A 17,678-nucleotide genomic window follows, 5' to 3' on the forward strand; every position below is an offset into this window, starting at 1 on the left:
ACACACAAACTCATACAACCATAGATAAGAAACACAGACACAGACACACACACAGCCATAGATAACAAACACACACACACACACACACACACACACACACACACACACACACACACACACTGTGCAGTAAAAGAGAACAAGTATTTGTTGACTAAAGCTTAATCACTGTGAATTCCCATGATGCCTCAGTCTCACTCACAAACTCACAAGCTCACTGACTGTTTTCAATCAGGAGGCACATTTTGAAATGTCCAGTAAAAAAATCACAGAGATTGGACTCTGTGCAGTACTGAACAGGGGGGCTAAAAATTATGATCTTTATCAGCAGCTCACGGTTGTGACTTATTAAAGTTAAGACTTAAGCCTGGATTTGTATGAACACTCTGAGATGCATTAGCCTGACTTGATAAGTTGCTACACATGAGTGACAAATTAAAGGAAAAACCATTACAAAGTGTTGGACTGGACCACCACAAGCCACCAGAAGAACTTCACTGCACCTCTGCATAGATTCTCCATGTTCCTGGAACTGTACTGGAGTGATGAACACTGCTCTTCCTAAAGATATTCCCTCAGGTGGTGTTGTGATGATGGCGGTCACTCCAAAATCTCCCATAGGTGTTCAACTGGGTTGAGATCTGCTGAGTGTGAAGCCTAAAGCATATGATTTACATCATTTCCATCCTCGTCAAACCGTTCAGTGAGCCCTCGTGCGCTGTCATCCAGGAAGACACCACGCCTATCAGCATAGAAACCTTTCATCATAGGAGAAAAGGTTTGCAGTGATGCTTCGCTCTACATGGAGCCAGATCATGGCATGAAAATGCCTTGTGTAGCTAACAAACTGGCAAATTTGATAACACTCACAAAAAATGTGCAAAATGTGGTTTTTGTACAAATGTATGTGTGTGCATAAATGAAAACATTTTGCACCTGCAATGTGATTTACGGCAGCCTGAAAGTCACTTCTGGGCACAACTTAATACGACTGACAAGTATTAAATTTGCAGAAGCCTGTTTCTACCAGCTGACAAAATTAGACCATTCAGAAAGTTTTAATAATGAGACGGTTTATCACGATTGTGAAAATGAAGACATCATCACTGTGATAAAGCTGGTATCATATTAGATATTCACCACATTTTCATTCCTCCGATGCCAGTATTACACAATACACACTCATGTGCACGCACTTGTTTTACAGTCATAATTCATTTTTTTAATGCATCTCAGTCCATCACTGGGCACCATGCACACACACATTCACACCTAGGGACAATTTAGCATAGCCAGTCCACCTACTGGCATGTTTTGTGGAGGTGGGAGGAAACCGGAAGGAAACCCACACAGACACCGAGAGAACAAACGACATGGCACACAGACAGAAACCCGAGTTGAGGATCAAATCGGGTACTCAGGAGCTTTGAGACAAAAACGCTACCCATTGTGCCCCTGTGATTCCCCACATCACATTTAATCATGTATAATTTGCAATGCGTTGTCTTGGTCTGAAAATTGGATGTAAGAAATAAATCAGATTTTCCTTTCTGTGTCAACACAGCCTCAAGGTCTATCACAACCAGATGACTAAATATTTTCCCTAAAATCTGCCTTAGCATTGCTGCTGACTAAAATTCTGAAATATGAATAAGAATATAATAAAAGCCACTCGATCCAGGATAAATAGAGATTCTCACAGATTAGCATGAATCACTGCAATGGCACTGCACTGAAGAAAACAGCAAACATTTCGAAAGCTGCTACTTTATTTATTCACACTGAGAGCTGTATTAATGTAGACAACAGGACACGAGCAATGCCGGGTTGCTCTGAGAAAGCTTTTACATGCCTGTTCCGTACCTCTCTACATCTGCACAGAGAGAAGATGTGGAGAAAATGCAATAACTAGCAAAGAGGAATATTTTCCACTTAAGCTCATGGCTTGTCGGAATGTTCATTTACATTTATCAGGCTTCTGCTAGATTCCAGCACAGCTATGATTAAATGGCTGTCTGTTTCGAGCCACAGAAATGTTGTCCCTTCTTTCAATAAAAAATGCTTAAGGAAAACGGACATGTAGCCATTTTCAATAAGGCATATGGACGTGAATACAACCCATAAAAATGTCTCACCATAAATCATCCTGCAATATTCACTGTAGTCATTTTTCAAGAGAATACTTTGTTTATAGGCTGAAGAGTTATTACAGTGTCCCTGCATGCCGCTTGCTGATCAAGGCTGATACTGAAGCGTCGGCGCTTACTCAAGCTCCCCGGTGAAGTTTTAAATAAAATTAATTAGGCTCTTTGGGTTCTGAGCTAATTTGAGCAGATTTTATTGATTTATTATCTCTGGTAGCCGACGACAACTCGTCTTCTTATATCCCAGAGACATATTAAAGCTGATAGTAGCCAGACAGTGATGTCATTTTTGTTGCTTTGGCAAAAAAAAATCCTAAGCAGACATGCTAACATTGCTAAAAAGAAAGTCCTAGCAGACAGAGAGGAATCAGAATAGCCTATGTCAGTGGATTAGACTCTTTTTTTTTTTTTTAAGCAACAGTAAGGAAACAGAGAGGCAAATGTCTGGTGTGGCCGCTAATTAATAATAAGCAGCTCCTCCATTTTTTACAGACTGAAGAGGCCACGGTCCGGCCCACTTTGTTCCTAAGATGGTGTAAAGTAACTGCTATCAGAAGCAAATATACATCTCTCACATCCTGCGTCTTCTCCCCTTCACTAAATTGACTTTTCCACATGCTGAATTTTATTCATGTTTGGTCTGAACTGAGAAAGCTGAAAGTACAGTTTTCTGATATTGCCATAACAAGTGGTCAAATTCCTAAATGCTATCTCTACACTGCAAATGTCGGCATCAAGCATGTTGGATTTGAAATGAAATAAAAGACAGAATCTTAAAGGGATCCATCCTTCCATTTATTTTCTGTACTGCTTATCCTACGCAGCGTTGCGGGAAGCCTGGAACCTATCCCAGGGGACTCGGAGCAGAAGGCGGGGGACACCCTGGACATGGTGCCAATCCAACAGTGCTAACCACTAAGCCACCGTGCCCCACCTTAAAGGGATCCTTAAAACTGAGCCTCGTTTATTACGCTGGATGGGGTGTGGTGGCTTAATAGTTAGTGCTGTTGTATCCTACTTCTGGGGTTGGGGGTTCGAATCCTGCTTCCTTGCTGTGTATGTGTGTGGGTGGAGTTTGCACATCCTCCCCCAGTCCAAAGACATGTGTTGTAGGCTGATTGGCATTTCCAAATTTTCACAAGTGTGTGCAGTTGTGCCCTGTGATTGGATAGGCTCCCTGTGACCCTGTGTAGGATAAGTGGTACAGAGCATGGATGGATGGGAATATATATATATATATATATATATATGTATATATGTATATATATATATACACAGTCAGGTCTGGAAGTATTTGGACAATGACAGAGTTTTTGTGATTTTGCCTTTATATACCACCACAATGGATTTGAAATAAAACAATCAAGATGTATGAATGAAGACAAATGAAGCAGATATCAGGTATTGAGTTGGCATTTGGCAGCTGTTTGACTGGAGCTACCAATATGAACTCCAAGGAAATCTCAATGCAAGTGAAGGAGGCCATCATTAGGCTGAAAAAACAACATAAATCTATAAGAGAAATAGCAAAAACCTTAGGTGTGTCCAAATACTTCCGGATCTTCCGGATACTATCCACATACAGTGTGTGTATGTATATATTTTTTTGCTTCTGTCGATATGAGTAGCATAAAAAAATCAGAAGTTATTCAGTCATATGCACAGCATGTGATGGGCATTACTCTATCCCCATTCAATCAGAGTGACACTAAGTAATTGTGGGCGTTTATGAGGTCATGTATACAGAAGAGGGCAGAGAGCACTTTCCTCTGAGTGTGTTACGCTGCCCTATGACGCAGCATGAGGAGTAAGATGCAGTGGCTTTAGGTTTGAGGAGGAAGCACGTGCTAGCGTTCATCCTCTACAGTTGGTTAGTGCCGTGTTCTGGTTCCTGATTTTCCAGCAAAATCTGTTCAGTTCCAGGACCAAAATGCTGCTGGTCTGGAACCAAGAATAAAGTGAAGAACCGGTGTGTCACTATGGCAACAGCAATTTGAAAAACTCAACTGTTATGTAAGAAAAGTCTTTCTGCAGTCATCCTTCCAGTGGGAAAAAAAAGTGTTTTTATCAAGTGAAAATACAGAAACTTATTTCTAAAGAAAAATTACAGAAATTTATTTATCAGATTATGATGAATCATTAAGCTTAATTCTAGACATTTTTACCACTTTCATGCTTGAAATAATCCTGTTCTAATAACACCATTAATTTTTTATTCCTTCTTTGCCAACAGAACAAGATATTTCCAAGCTTGAAATTAGTAACAATGTCTAGAAATAAGCTTAATAATCTCTTTAGCAAGGAATCAGACACTTAGAGCTGTGAAGTTATGGGAAAATAATCAGTCACAGAGTGATGTGATGTAGCTTGACATGAAGCCAAGTTACTGTTATCAGTTGATTATTTTCCAATTACAGCATGTAACACAGTCTTTTATTCCTTTTATACCACAGCAATGTACCAACAGTCATATTTTTATTTGTTTATAATTGTGCAATGTCTGTAAACAGTCATTCCCTCACCAGCCTCTATTTTTTCTATTTTTATTTTTTCTCTCTTGAAGTAATTAAAATAAAAAAAAAAAAAACTTTACCAAGAAACTTGTCCTGAAGACTTTCCTTTTTTCTGACACTGGAGACTCCTTCCACCATGTTAAATAAACATCTCCTTAAAGAAAATGTCATTGTTTAGATAATTAGATAATACTTTTTTTTAAATTCATTTATTGTTAGATTTCATAGAGGGTTCATCGTACAAGTCCCTGTGAATGAGCTGTTACCATAGAAACAATTACGTATTAGAACGAGAGCATTAATATAAACCTGTGATTTGACTTACATGCGCTCCTGTCAGAGCTACTGTTACAGAAAATAAATCACTTTCTTCTGACCAATCAGATTCAAGAATTCAACACCGCTGTGGATTAATGAGAAATATGAAATAAATTCACGTATAATTTAGAAGAGTGTTGCTTTGCTGTTCACTGAGAATGAGAGACATTGGGTTAACGAGTGAATGTCAGTTACTCAGTGTAAAACTTTTTCCTGTTCAATCTGAACGTTTTTGCATTGTTCTGTCCTGCTGTAATGCTTGTGCTGCCGTTGACTCACTCGTCATTTACACAGCGGTTTGACTCTTAAACTGCGTCTGTTTCTTAAAAAGGTTCGCTGGTTTAAAAAGGCTAGTGCGTAGTTAACAACCTCTGCTGAACTTTGCTTAGGAATATGAATTATGATTAGGGGGCAGTTTGGTCAGGATGGTCTTTAAAGTGCTGTATTAAAGTCCCAGCGAGAACGGAGAATTACAGCAGTGAGCTCATTTCACACTCACGCTGCACAATATGATTATTACTGCCAGAGTCATTCACATAATCGTTATGAACCAGATCCACTCCATGGTGAACATGCCGAAGCTTACGGCCTCATTAACACCAAGCTCTAGGTTTGTATGCCAGAAGATCTACATATCTATCTGAGCAAGAGATTCTTTTCGGAGTGCACAGAAAAGGTCATCTTTTTAGCTTTAAGGTCATGTCCGACGTCAGGAGCTATTGAAAAAAAATGAAGAAATGATTGTTGAATAGGCATTTCGCTGATACAGCATCTTCGTTCCTGGCTCACACAGCATCATCTCGAGAGGAGAGCAGGAAGTGGCAAGGACATCACAAACCACTGAGCCATGCATTAAAAATCAGACCCGAAACAACACTCACACCTGAGCCACTTCATTCCTCATCAGACAGCGTCATCCATTTTCAGTGTGACACATAAATGCATATTCATGATCCCGTGCTGATTTCTAACTCATTGTGGCTTTAATTTCCACAGCAATATTTGCATCCATCCATCACAGCTGGTGCTTTGAGCCAGGAACCGGTATGAAATGAAATCCTGAACTAACTGGAGACCTTTCGAACCAAAACCACCAGCAGCTTCATAGGTTACATGAATATTAATGCACCTGCTGATGTCAGTGAAGCCTCATAAGCACAGTTCCCTCTGAAACACTCTGCATGTGTGTGTGTGTGTGTGTGTGTGCGTGTGTGTTGAGTTCCTCAAGGTTTCTTTGGATAGATTTGATTGAGTTCTTCACTCTGCAGAGCATTTTTAAAGGTACACTAGATGGACAAGCATTTAAAAATATATATTTAGTAAAAAAAGGGTTCCTCAAGGGTTCTTTGGATAGTTAAGGGTTCTTTGGATAGTTAAGGGTTCTCTGAATAGTTAAGGGTTCTCTGAATAGTTAAGGGTTCTTTGCTTCCTACACGGCTTCCACTTGGAACGCTCTATAAAAAAGAAACCCTCTGCTGTAAGATTTTACATAGATCTATTAAGGGTCCCCCAGAAGGACAAAGCAAAGGGTCCTTTAGTCTTCTAGATTTAACTTTTTTTGTAGTAAGAGTGCATATTTCTAGAAAAAGCTTCCTCTGTAAAGTTCTACAAGGAACCATTAAAGGTATCCCATATTGACAAACTGAAGAAATGTTATGGGTTCTTGCATTCTAGCTTTTTTAAAAATTCTGTTTAAATCCAAAACACACATGTTCACTTTGTGTCGTACAATCAATGCAAAAAAAAAAAGTCCTCTGTTTCACACGAAAAGGAACCATATATGAGTAAAAAGCATTAGCCTGACATGAACAGTGTACTCTCAGGAAGAACTGAAACCATGTATTTGTTCTGGATTATGATTTAAAGTATGCTTGTAGATGAAGAACTATGATTAAACAATAGAACTCGATGCCAATGCTGTTAAATGGGATGCCAACGGAGTCCGCTGCCAGTCTTTCTTATTACTAATTTGCATATCTCAAATACCCTTAAAATATTCTTTAAACAGGAAGGAAGCCCAGTTCATCTGCTGGTCACAATAATAATTCTATATGAATCCCACTAATACTCAACCACTTCTTCTTGAGATATCACTCTAATGAGAATCTCGGGCAGATGGATGGACGGACGGTTGGATGGACACACGGACAACCCAAAAACATAATGCCTCCAACACCAAGTGGTGGAGAGAGAAAAATCTTGAGGGTCATATTCAGAATTATGTGTGTGCCGTGAGGATTTCATACCAAAGTAGTGCAAAACTGCGCACATTAACATTAAGACATAACTCCATAAATAACTCCAGACTTTCTTTCATATGTTTTTTTTTTTATCTTACATTTTATCTCTTTTCTTATTTAATGTATATACATATCTTATTGAGAAACTGCATACTAAATCTCGTTGTACTTGTACAATGATAAATGTATTTCTACTTGTAAGGAATTTGCATGATATCGGCTTGAGCGAGAAGCAATATTAAATCCAGCAACACTGTCTGACCCTTTGAAATAACCACAATATGTCACGCTGAAATTTATGTTTTGGGCTGTAAATACCCTTTAACATTTTTTGTGTCCTGTCCAATCGCATTCTGCAATTTCATTTCACCCCAGTCTAAGCTTCACACTTTCTGCTGCTGTACTTTTAGTTGCAGGACGTATCAGTGCTGGATCATGCGCTATTTTATAAGCAGCAGAATAATGAGTGTGGAAGTCATATTGTTAAATTAAACCAATTTTTTTTGTGATTAATATGATCATTAAAATTAGGATTATTCATGTTGCAATATATTGCAAATATACTAGACTGCCATAAATCGTTGTATTAATCTTTCTTTTTATTTATTTTTAAATTTCCTTTTGCTTTTCAGTTCCATAATATTACATAACAGTAATGGAAAAAAGTGATCTGCTTCTTCAGTCCACATTTTCTATCCCCTGATTTTTTTCAGGGTTAAATGCAAATGCCAGAAAATCAACATAAACACCTGTGAAACTAACTGAATACTCTGAATACTGTGAGTTTCCCTGCATAAACAGTTGACTTTTTCTGAATACGACCCTAAAACCTCTTGAAAGCATTAGCACGTTAAAGCTTCAGCATCTATACAAGCTTGTATGTAGAAAGTAGTACAAACCTGCACACTGCACATACATCACAGCTCTATTTCAAGTTGTTAAGAGGTCAGTGGAGCTTTTACTCTGCTGTATCAGCGTCTAGACTGCCTCGTTTGCATCTCAGTGGGAATCAGTGTTTATTTTATCTGGCAATTACTAAAAAAAAAAATAAATCTAAGAGCACATCTCTGCATACGGTCCTTTACCACAAGAGGATCAGTCAGGAACGTTGGCATATATGGGTCCATATGTATTCAGGACATGGTGGAGGTTTGAAAAATGGTTTGTCTTATTGCGACACACTCCAAGGACCAGCGTGAGAACAGTCTGGCTTATTTTTCTCTTTAATTTAGATGAGGCTCATGGCCAACAATACCAGATGCAGAGAGAATGCCTAATCACACCAGGAACAACTTTGGCATTCAGGTGACGGTCACAGTGCAACTGAACATCTACGAATTGAAATGGATGAGCTGCATTTCAGCCGAGCCTTGTTGCACAGAAGTAATCTCCAGCCGCTCTGCTCAGGACACACCGGGCCTGTTTCGCCCTAATACACACAAAGGGCAAGCGTATGAATTATTCCCAAGGTCTGCTTTTAGTCTGGCAAAGCAGCACTTCACCTCAATGCACAGGGACACAAGCATCCCAAAGCACTTTATAATTTTTTTTTCTCTTTCTCGAATAGAGGATGAACGTAATACAATAATGAATGTTCAATTATCAACCTCATTTCCACCATCACTTTCATAAAACTTCATCTATTAATCTAAACTGAATAAGACTGCGCATTAAAAGTTTTAATGGAGATGCGGGAATGATTGATCGCTGTGAAGAGATGACTATGCAGTAATTACACCACTTCAAACCTTCATCATGCAGCTGATGAAGCAAGAACTCTTCCCATTTATTCGACAGATGAATAGAGTTCCTGGAGTTTATGTAACTTGTTCAGTAATTTTATGCAGCTTTTTTTCCCCATTATTTCTGCTGGACATAACAGAATATATCAAACATAAATGCCTAGTATCGCATTTATCTGTGGGCATGTGGATAAAATATTAAATATTCACTGCATTAAGTAGGGATGGAGAAAAATCAATCCTTAGATGCATCACAATTCTTATTTAAAGGATTCTATATGTGTTCACTACATAGGAAATAATATAATTGTTATAGATCTACAGTCTATGATGGCCAGAAAAAAGTGACTCCAATAAGTGCCTTTTGGAAATTGTTAACTATTTACATGCAATGTCACTTTTAAGACTCGTTTTAGATGCTTAGTTCATTTTTTTTTCTATTCATTAAAACCCTATTTAAAAATATATATGTATTTTTAGTATTTTTAAATTACACATTAAATGTCATGCTCTAAGCAGAACACTTCCTGCATCAAGCAATACAGAAGGCATTAAGTAAAAAAAAAAAATTAAGAAATGGCTACGTGAATAAAACACACTTTTTGGGGGGCAAAAATCATTCAAATTTGCAGTGTTTGTCTCCCAAAAAGACAAAAGGCTACATATCTATAAAATGTTTAAGTAATGTCACACAAGCAAGAGTGCGGTTATACTGGCTGCGATTCGGCGCAGGCATGAAGCCGCAGGCTGGCTAGCTTGCTCACAATGATTCGTACACTCCCGTTAAAGGTACATCTGGTGAAACTGGCGTCCCTTCTTCCTTATCATCTTCATCTGATTAGCTTTCATATTTTAAGTCAAAAGTTATATTCATGCAAAAAGTAGTGTTTGCCATGTCCGCTGATGATGTCGCTAACTCTACTGTAGTAACTGTTTTGAACTAGGAAGTGGAATTTTACGTGGTGAACACAGACGAGCGGAGTGATACACCCAGTGAAACATCCCAGTGCCCTTATACTAAATATAAGCCCTCTGGGAAAGTCGCTTGTCCAATCAAATTAGTGGACCAGAACTAACTGTTGTATAATAATAAGTACGTTTTTTTCTGAGTATTGGTCTAAGTTCTTCCTAAAAGTACACGCTACATATACGACGTAAAAAGCTGCTCACAGCAAAATTTAGCTGAGAAAAAAAGAGGAAATTTACTCCTACACATATGCATAAGAATAAGAGTAAAGTACAAAATTATCTAACCTTAACAGTACTTTAAAGACTTGTGCGAAGGTTTTGGAGTGCTTCAGAGGTTTCTCAAACTGTTAAGAGTATCGAAAGTGGGTAGCACCGAGACACAACACACACACACACACACACACACACACACACACACCCTAACCTCCATGCTCTGAAACATGTACCGAAATGGACTGATGATATAGAGTTCATACAGCCCACAAAGTTATTCAATTTTTTAAAATAAATTTACATATATAATTTGCATTTAAATGTATTCAATTACATTATAAGAAGCCGTCTGATTAAGGAGGCATTAAAAATGGCATCTGATTAAGAGCAAACCGCATGTGGTCATACGGCTGATCACTTGATGAGTTAAACGTCATGATGTAATATCACGAACGCTAACACTGTAAACTATATTCTTTGCTAATTAATATCACAGCATTGGCCTTTGCAAAGAAACTAACTACTTTTTTTGTTTATAAATTAGTTTTTTTGAGCATTCCGATATCACAGAGGTACGTCATTTAATAAATTGCATTAACATGATCCATAAATAAATAAGTAGCTAAATAAATAATAAATATAACGTTATAAAAAATTTAAAAAATGTTATGTAAATGTAACATTTAACCGTGATACATCACGAGCCCACCATATTGTTTCAATATATCATAAGTCATATCTCAGTGTTACCTCAATAACTGCAAAAATTATGGACGAACTTAGGCAGATGGCTAATTAAGAAAATAGTGTGGCAAATTTTTGAGATGAATAATTTTTTTTCTTTTGTTTGACTTTTTTTCTTAATAAAAGATATCATCGCCCAATCGCTTATTTTCAAATTGCTTTTGAGTTTTGAGAATTTGCAAGCAAAGTGAAATTTCTTGTTTGTGTTCTCACAAGCTTTCTGTTTCCAGTGAATTGGCTTCTTTTTTTTTTTTTTTTTTTCAATTAGTCTCATATTCATCATGACAAAGGCTTTTGGTATGTTGCTGCTTTATCTCTAATGATGATGCCATCTTGTAGCTTTGTTACAGGAAATATACAATAGAACAGCTTTTCAGTGCTTGGACCTTCAAGGACACAAAGACCAGAACAAAAGGGGTAAAAAAAAAACTCATCCAGGCAGAGTTTTGGTGGAAGAAGCCTTGAAAAGAAACCAGACTGAGCAAGCAGACATCATCTTCCTCTAAAGCCGTATGAAAGAGTCAAGTGCAGGATGTGTTTCTGAAAACCTTGGAGAAATATACCGAGTTGCCCAATGCCACACGAATCTTCAATACAATCTGCATGTCGCTATCGCTCTGGACGCCCAAAAGCCAGACGGATCAATGCGGTACATAAAGAAGTCCTTTAATCAAACCAGGACAAAGCAGAAGAGAAATAAAAATCTTTGATGAGGGCACTGTGCTGAATGAGAGACGGCATAATCTCATTTTTACAAAGAAGGGGATAAAGCTGAGTGCTTTGTCTGTCCACACACACACACACACACACACAGACCCCACTCACCTTGTACTGAAATAGAAAGAGGCCGCAGAAGAGGCTGTACAGGTCAGCAGTGAGCAGAGACAGGTTGACCGTCGTGGCGCTGGTCCTTTTGATCACCACAGGCATGAAGCTGTACAGGCCAAACATGCAGGCACTAAAGCCGATGTACAGTAACCCTAAAGACAGACACAGAGCACTCGACAGTCACTTCCAGCTATTCATCACTGACAAATACACTAACTCAAGGGCAAATCTGAAGCTCGTGATTAAGGTCCTATAAAGCAGTGGCTCTCAATTCTTTTATTTTCAGCCAGGGATTCTGCTTTTATACACAGAAGCAAAAAATCATTCTGCATATTTCTGATAACTCTCATACATCTTATATAAAATAATGTCTTCTCTAACTTTTTTGTTCAAATAGATTTTTCTTTCTTTTTTTTTAACTAGACTGCAAAAATGATAGGAAGTAAAAAAATGTCATAAACATGGGCATATTGATCTATTATTTCTTATTATGCCTTTGTTATAAAACAAATATCAATTTTAGATCATTTTGTAGTTTTTCAATGTATTTACTCATTTCAAGCTTTAAATTCTCTTATTCTATTGGCTTAACATTAGAAACATTTTCTGTTAAGGAAATATGTTAAGGAAATAAATTTGACTATGTTCCAGATAGTTTCACTTGCTAAGTCATATTTTGCAGTGTAAGTGCTTTGTTTGGTCATATTTGTTTAAATGCAGTATTTTATATCTGGTCAACAACAGACAAATTTTGAGTTGGCTAAACGAAAAGTTCTGCTGAAATCAGATTTAAAATGGCTTCCTAATGGCGTTCACCCTGTCATCAGGAAATAACATAACTTAAGTATTATACAAATTACATAAATATCACATTGGTGTGAGTGGTAAAGAAAATCATGTTTGTACATTTTACTTGCTTTATTATGATAAATAATAGCATTTACTTAGTAATACTTAATGATAATTGTGTAATACTTAAAATGCAAATGCAAACAGTTATCTTTTTTACTGAATTATTTGTAAGACCAGGGCCAGCGTGTCCATTTAGGCGAATTAAGCAATTGCCTAGAGCGTCAGTTTAACAAGTGCGGCAAAACGTACCAAAACGTTTTCTTTTTTCTAAACAAACTTTCTGAACAGTGCCACAGTGGTGGCTCAATGGTTAAGGCTCTGTGTTACTGATCAGAAGGTTGGAGAATCAAGCCCCAGCACTGCCATGCTGTCACTGTTGGGCCCTTGAGCAAGGCCCTTAACTCTATCTGCTCCAGGGGTGGCATATGCGAATAAAAGCTTTTCCCTGCGCTGTAATGTATAGGTGACAAATAAAGGCTTCTTTTCCTTTTCTATTCTGCCACCTTGAACTTGGATGGCAGAGTACAAGATTTCCCCAAGTTCCGTGTGAATACGCTCCGGAAGCACACCAAACACCTGAGAAATGTGTGAGTCGCTGCTCAGGCCGCTCCAGCTCCAAACCTCACAAGCCTATGATAGCTTACTGATGCTAATTCAGGTTAACAGTGGGAGAATTTTCACATTAATCATTAATCAAATCAAAATAACGCAGCTCCAGCATGTCTAGACAACTGAAATTGTGTAATGTTAGCATTTGACTCTTGTCCAGAGCGAACACTCAATGTCCGCTAACACTGCGAGGTGACGAAAATTTGAATGATCCTAGTAATTGGCCAACAAGAATTACGTAACAATTCTGATAGAGAGAGGACCATACTGAGTCAATGGAAATGATTTTCACAGGGACAGAGCGCTCAGAAAATTTTCTGTGTCATTTCACTCAGACAGTAAATGGAGAGATACTGAAAAGGCCATGGCTCGTTTATTCAGTAAGTGAGGATGTTACGTTTGCTTTTGTTGCAAACTTTTTAGTCGGCGTGAGAGAAAATATGTCAAGTATGGAAAAATATGTCAAGTATCCAGTCGAATGACCATGTTGACTGTTTTCATAAACAGAAAGAACTTGACACAAGGCTGATCTCCCAAAATACTAAGTGTGCAAAATCAGCAGAGAATATTATCTGAGATTATGCACTGGCAACAAGTGTTGCAATATTTAGTAAGTATAACCGATTTACCAGCTACAACTGAATTGTTAATAACTGTTGAAGTGTGAGCATGCTTGTGCCAGAATATTTATTTTGCGTGTATGCGAGGATATTGGTTTTTGTTCGTTGTTGGCCACAGGTTGTGATACTACTCATTCAGGAGGGCCTGAGTAAGATAAACAACATGGAAATAGCCATACAAATCTCTTTTTAAAATCAGAATCTGATCTAAATTCCCTTTTTGTTTCATATTTACAAAGCCTTAGTGCTAATTCATAATCTTTACTCAGAAAGAGAAGTAAGATAAGGCCAAATAAATAAAATATGACTTACATTTTATCTGTGAATTTAAAAATCACTGATATCATGAAGCATGAAGGACAGCTGGGTCGTTTTGCAGAAAACTTTCTGCTCATCTTTCGAACATAATAGGATTGAGTGTCTCAGATAATAAAATTATCTACTGGCTTTCTCGTGACAGTCATTTCAAAGTGCGTCTGTAAAGGACGCTACTTTTATTGCCATGGATGACGATGACGAAGATGTGACAGGGCCAGAGACCGATAACAGTGATTTTGCTTTGAGACTGAAACGTAAACAGCATTCATGCGGAAAAAAACTAAAGCGCTTGCCACTCCAGCATGGCCGTTCCCCAATTCGACAATTTCACTAAAAGCAATCAGGATCCTATTGAACGCCTGCTTTTTATACAAACCTCTTTTCAGCCTTACCATTCCACTTAGAACTAAAAAGAATATTGCCTTGTGATTCTAGGTAGGCTCTTTGGCTGAAAATAAATATTACTCCATCAAATAGCAGCAGACTCACCCATATGAGTGTTATATGAGAAATCTTTTCCTGAATAGGACAAGACTACGTATAACAGCAATTTTAGACAGCTATTGTGAAGCTACTTATAGTGTTTTGTCCTTGCAAAGAAACAACAATAATCCTGGAACTTGTATGTAGCGATGTGCAAAATGATCCTTTTTTTGTGATTCAAGTCAAGTCAATTTGAATCTTTAACTCACTAATGAATTCAGTTATGTACAGTTATGTTTGGACCAATTCTCAAAAGATAAATGAATAAAGAACCAAAAATCCAATTTTAAAAATCAGATCTCGTTACAAATATCACACAAATCTGTGTATTTGTTTAAAAAATGTCTGAGCAATGAAATGTTTGTCTTGTAGCCTGTGTTCATTTTGATTTCAAACTACATTAGCTACAAAATCCATTTATTTTACAAAGTAATATTAAAATTATCGCCCTAAGTATGATGTACTGTATTTTGTATGCCACTGTTTTGAAATGTTGCTGTGAGTCACATTCAAATAATCTACATTTAAATGAAGACAGAGCATGCTATTTTAGTCTTTTTGCTATCCTGACACACTGCACTAACGTCGGAGTTCAGCAATAAAAATTGATAAATTTCATTTACTGCTGCTAGTTCCTCGAAAACTCAGACTCAGTGGAACAACAGAAGTCAGGATAACAAACGCAAAAAACACGGCGAAATAGGCAAATCACTTTTCCTTAATGTGGTCAAAGCCACAGACAATTTTATGCTGCAGTATCTATAGATATAGATATTGATAGATATAGACATAGATACTGCAGCATAAAACTGTCTCGCTTTAACTACATTAAAGGAAAGGTGATTAGTGTTCAACATTAAATGCCTTATAATTCATATTTTATTATATTAATAATCTAGTCTTTAAAAATATATATAGAATTATAAATTAATAATTGATCATTTACATTCTGTAATTTTTAATGGTCAAATTTTTTAGACAAATGATCCCAAATGGATATTATAAATTTTCAGTGACCCAAGCCTTGGCATTTTATTTTCTCCTTATTATTTACCATCATACTCGTAAATACATATTCAATAAATATTTTATATATATCAATCTAATCAATTATATATATCACTATATCTATTAATATCTACATCTATAGATACTGCAGCATAAAATTGTCTCGCTTTAACTACATTAAGGAAAGGTGATTTGCATATTTCGCCATGTTTTTGTGTTTGTTATCCTGACTTCTGCTGTTCCACTGAGTTTGAGTTTTCAAGGAACTAGCAGAGGTAAGTGGAAAGGGAAATTTATCTATTTTTATTGCTGAACTCCTACGTTAGTGCAGAGTTTCAGGATAGCAAAAAGACTAAAATTTAAATGTAGATCAATTGAATGTGACTCTCAGTAACATTTCAAAACTGTAGCACACAAAATACAGTGCATCTTCATACTTAGGGTGATAGCTGTAATATTATTTTGTGAAATAAATGAATAAAACAAAAGAGGAGATTGTAAAATTTTCTCTCATGACCCCATTTTTTTTACATTTACATTTATGGCATTTGGCAGACGCCCTTATCCAGAGAGACTTACAGAAGTGCTTTGAAGTCTCTAACAGTAAATACATCCTGATACCGGTTTACTAGGAGTTTTCAAATCAAGTGACCCCTAGTTTGGGAGCCACTGCTGTAGGCTAATTACTGGTGCTCACCATGCTACTGATCCGCTGTCTAATCGCTGTTGTGGTGCTATGATTGTAACAGCATTTAATCTTTTGGTTAGTTGTTGGAACAAATGCACTGTTGATAAAGTTTCAGGATTGGCTGCTTCATGAACAGAACAGCAAAATGATTTGCACAATGCAATAGGGAAATGCTTTAGTCTCATGATTCACAAAGCGGGGTCCGGGGACATCAAGGGGTCTGTGAAGTATAGTATATATATATATATATATATATATATATATATATATATATATATATATATTTGTAACAGTGATAGAAACCCACCCATAACCTACCATTAGGAAAGTTGTATTAAATTATTATAATCATAAATTATATTTATGATTGAGGCCTTAGTTATCTTAGTTATTAGCCTGTTTGACTGGTCACCTACGATGACTGGGTTTAATCTCAATAACTCAAAATCGAGTTGCATATAAATAACATCAACTTGAATCTAATGACAATTTTAATATAAGTGTGTTCTGTCTGTGGAAAAAGTCTAGCAATAAAAAGCTCAATGGCGCCAATAAATAGCAAAATATTATTGCACACATTTAAATAACAAACCTGTTATTTGAATATTTGCATTATGTACTTGAAATAAATTTGTACTGAGATGGTCCGGTGAGGTTTTACAGTTAAACTGGTCCTTGGCTACAAAAAATTTGAGGATCCCTGTTTTAGACTAGAGATTTTATAGAGTCAGTTCAAAGATTCCTTCAAAAAGATGCTCTTCTTCATATACTCACATCACTGCATGTAAATGTTCACACAATGCTGGTTCATCCAAACTTAATGAATTATTTAAAATGCTCACATCCTAAACTTCAATTCTTCAATAGAATGCACCAAAAAAAAAAAAAAAGATGTGTTTCCACCTGTTAGTCTAAAAATCTGTAGACTTGAAAGGTTCAGTGCGACCGTGAGACATCAGCACACACATTTGAATATCATGAATATTCAGGACAATTTTCAAATTCGCTGTTGCTAATGACTACAAATTTAGATATATTCCAGGGCATCGTCTCAGAGAGCGATGTTAACTCTCACAATCAGTACATGGAATAATTTTCTCTCTCAAAAGGAAAATGTGGTCTGTGTGCAAGGTGATATATTAAGGAGTGAGAATTCAACAGGCTGGGTTGAATACGGAGCTTGTTCTGTGTAACATCGATCTCCTGCCCTTTAACACCATGGAGTCTGACTTTATTAGATATAAAGTAATGGTTAATCTGGGTTACAGCACCATTAAAGTGTCCACATAGAGTGAGCACATTAATATAAACCTCTGATTTGTCTTCCAGCCAGAATTACTGTCAGAGCTGCTGTTATAGAAAATTAAGAAACACCTTCTGACCAAACAAATT

General features: G+C 36.9%; 1 protein-coding gene across 1 annotated transcript in view; it reads right to left on the reverse strand.

Annotated features, from left to right (window-relative positions):
- The window catches only part of slc35f1 (solute carrier family 35 member F1), a 116,401-nt gene that overhangs the window by 4,878 nt on the left and 93,845 nt on the right, over positions 1-17,678 (reverse strand). Inside the window, exon 7 of the mRNA XM_026922908.3 lies at positions 11,706-11,860. Within this exon, the coding sequence (XP_026778709.1) occupies positions 11,706-11,860 (155 nt within the window). The remainder of the gene's footprint in view (positions 1-11,705; positions 11,861-17,678) is intronic.

Source organism: Pangasianodon hypophthalmus, chromosome 19, assembly GCF_027358585.1.
Source record: "Pangasianodon hypophthalmus isolate fPanHyp1 chromosome 19, fPanHyp1.pri, whole genome shotgun sequence".
Lineage (NCBI taxonomy): Eukaryota > Metazoa > Chordata > Actinopteri > Siluriformes > Pangasiidae > Pangasianodon > Pangasianodon hypophthalmus.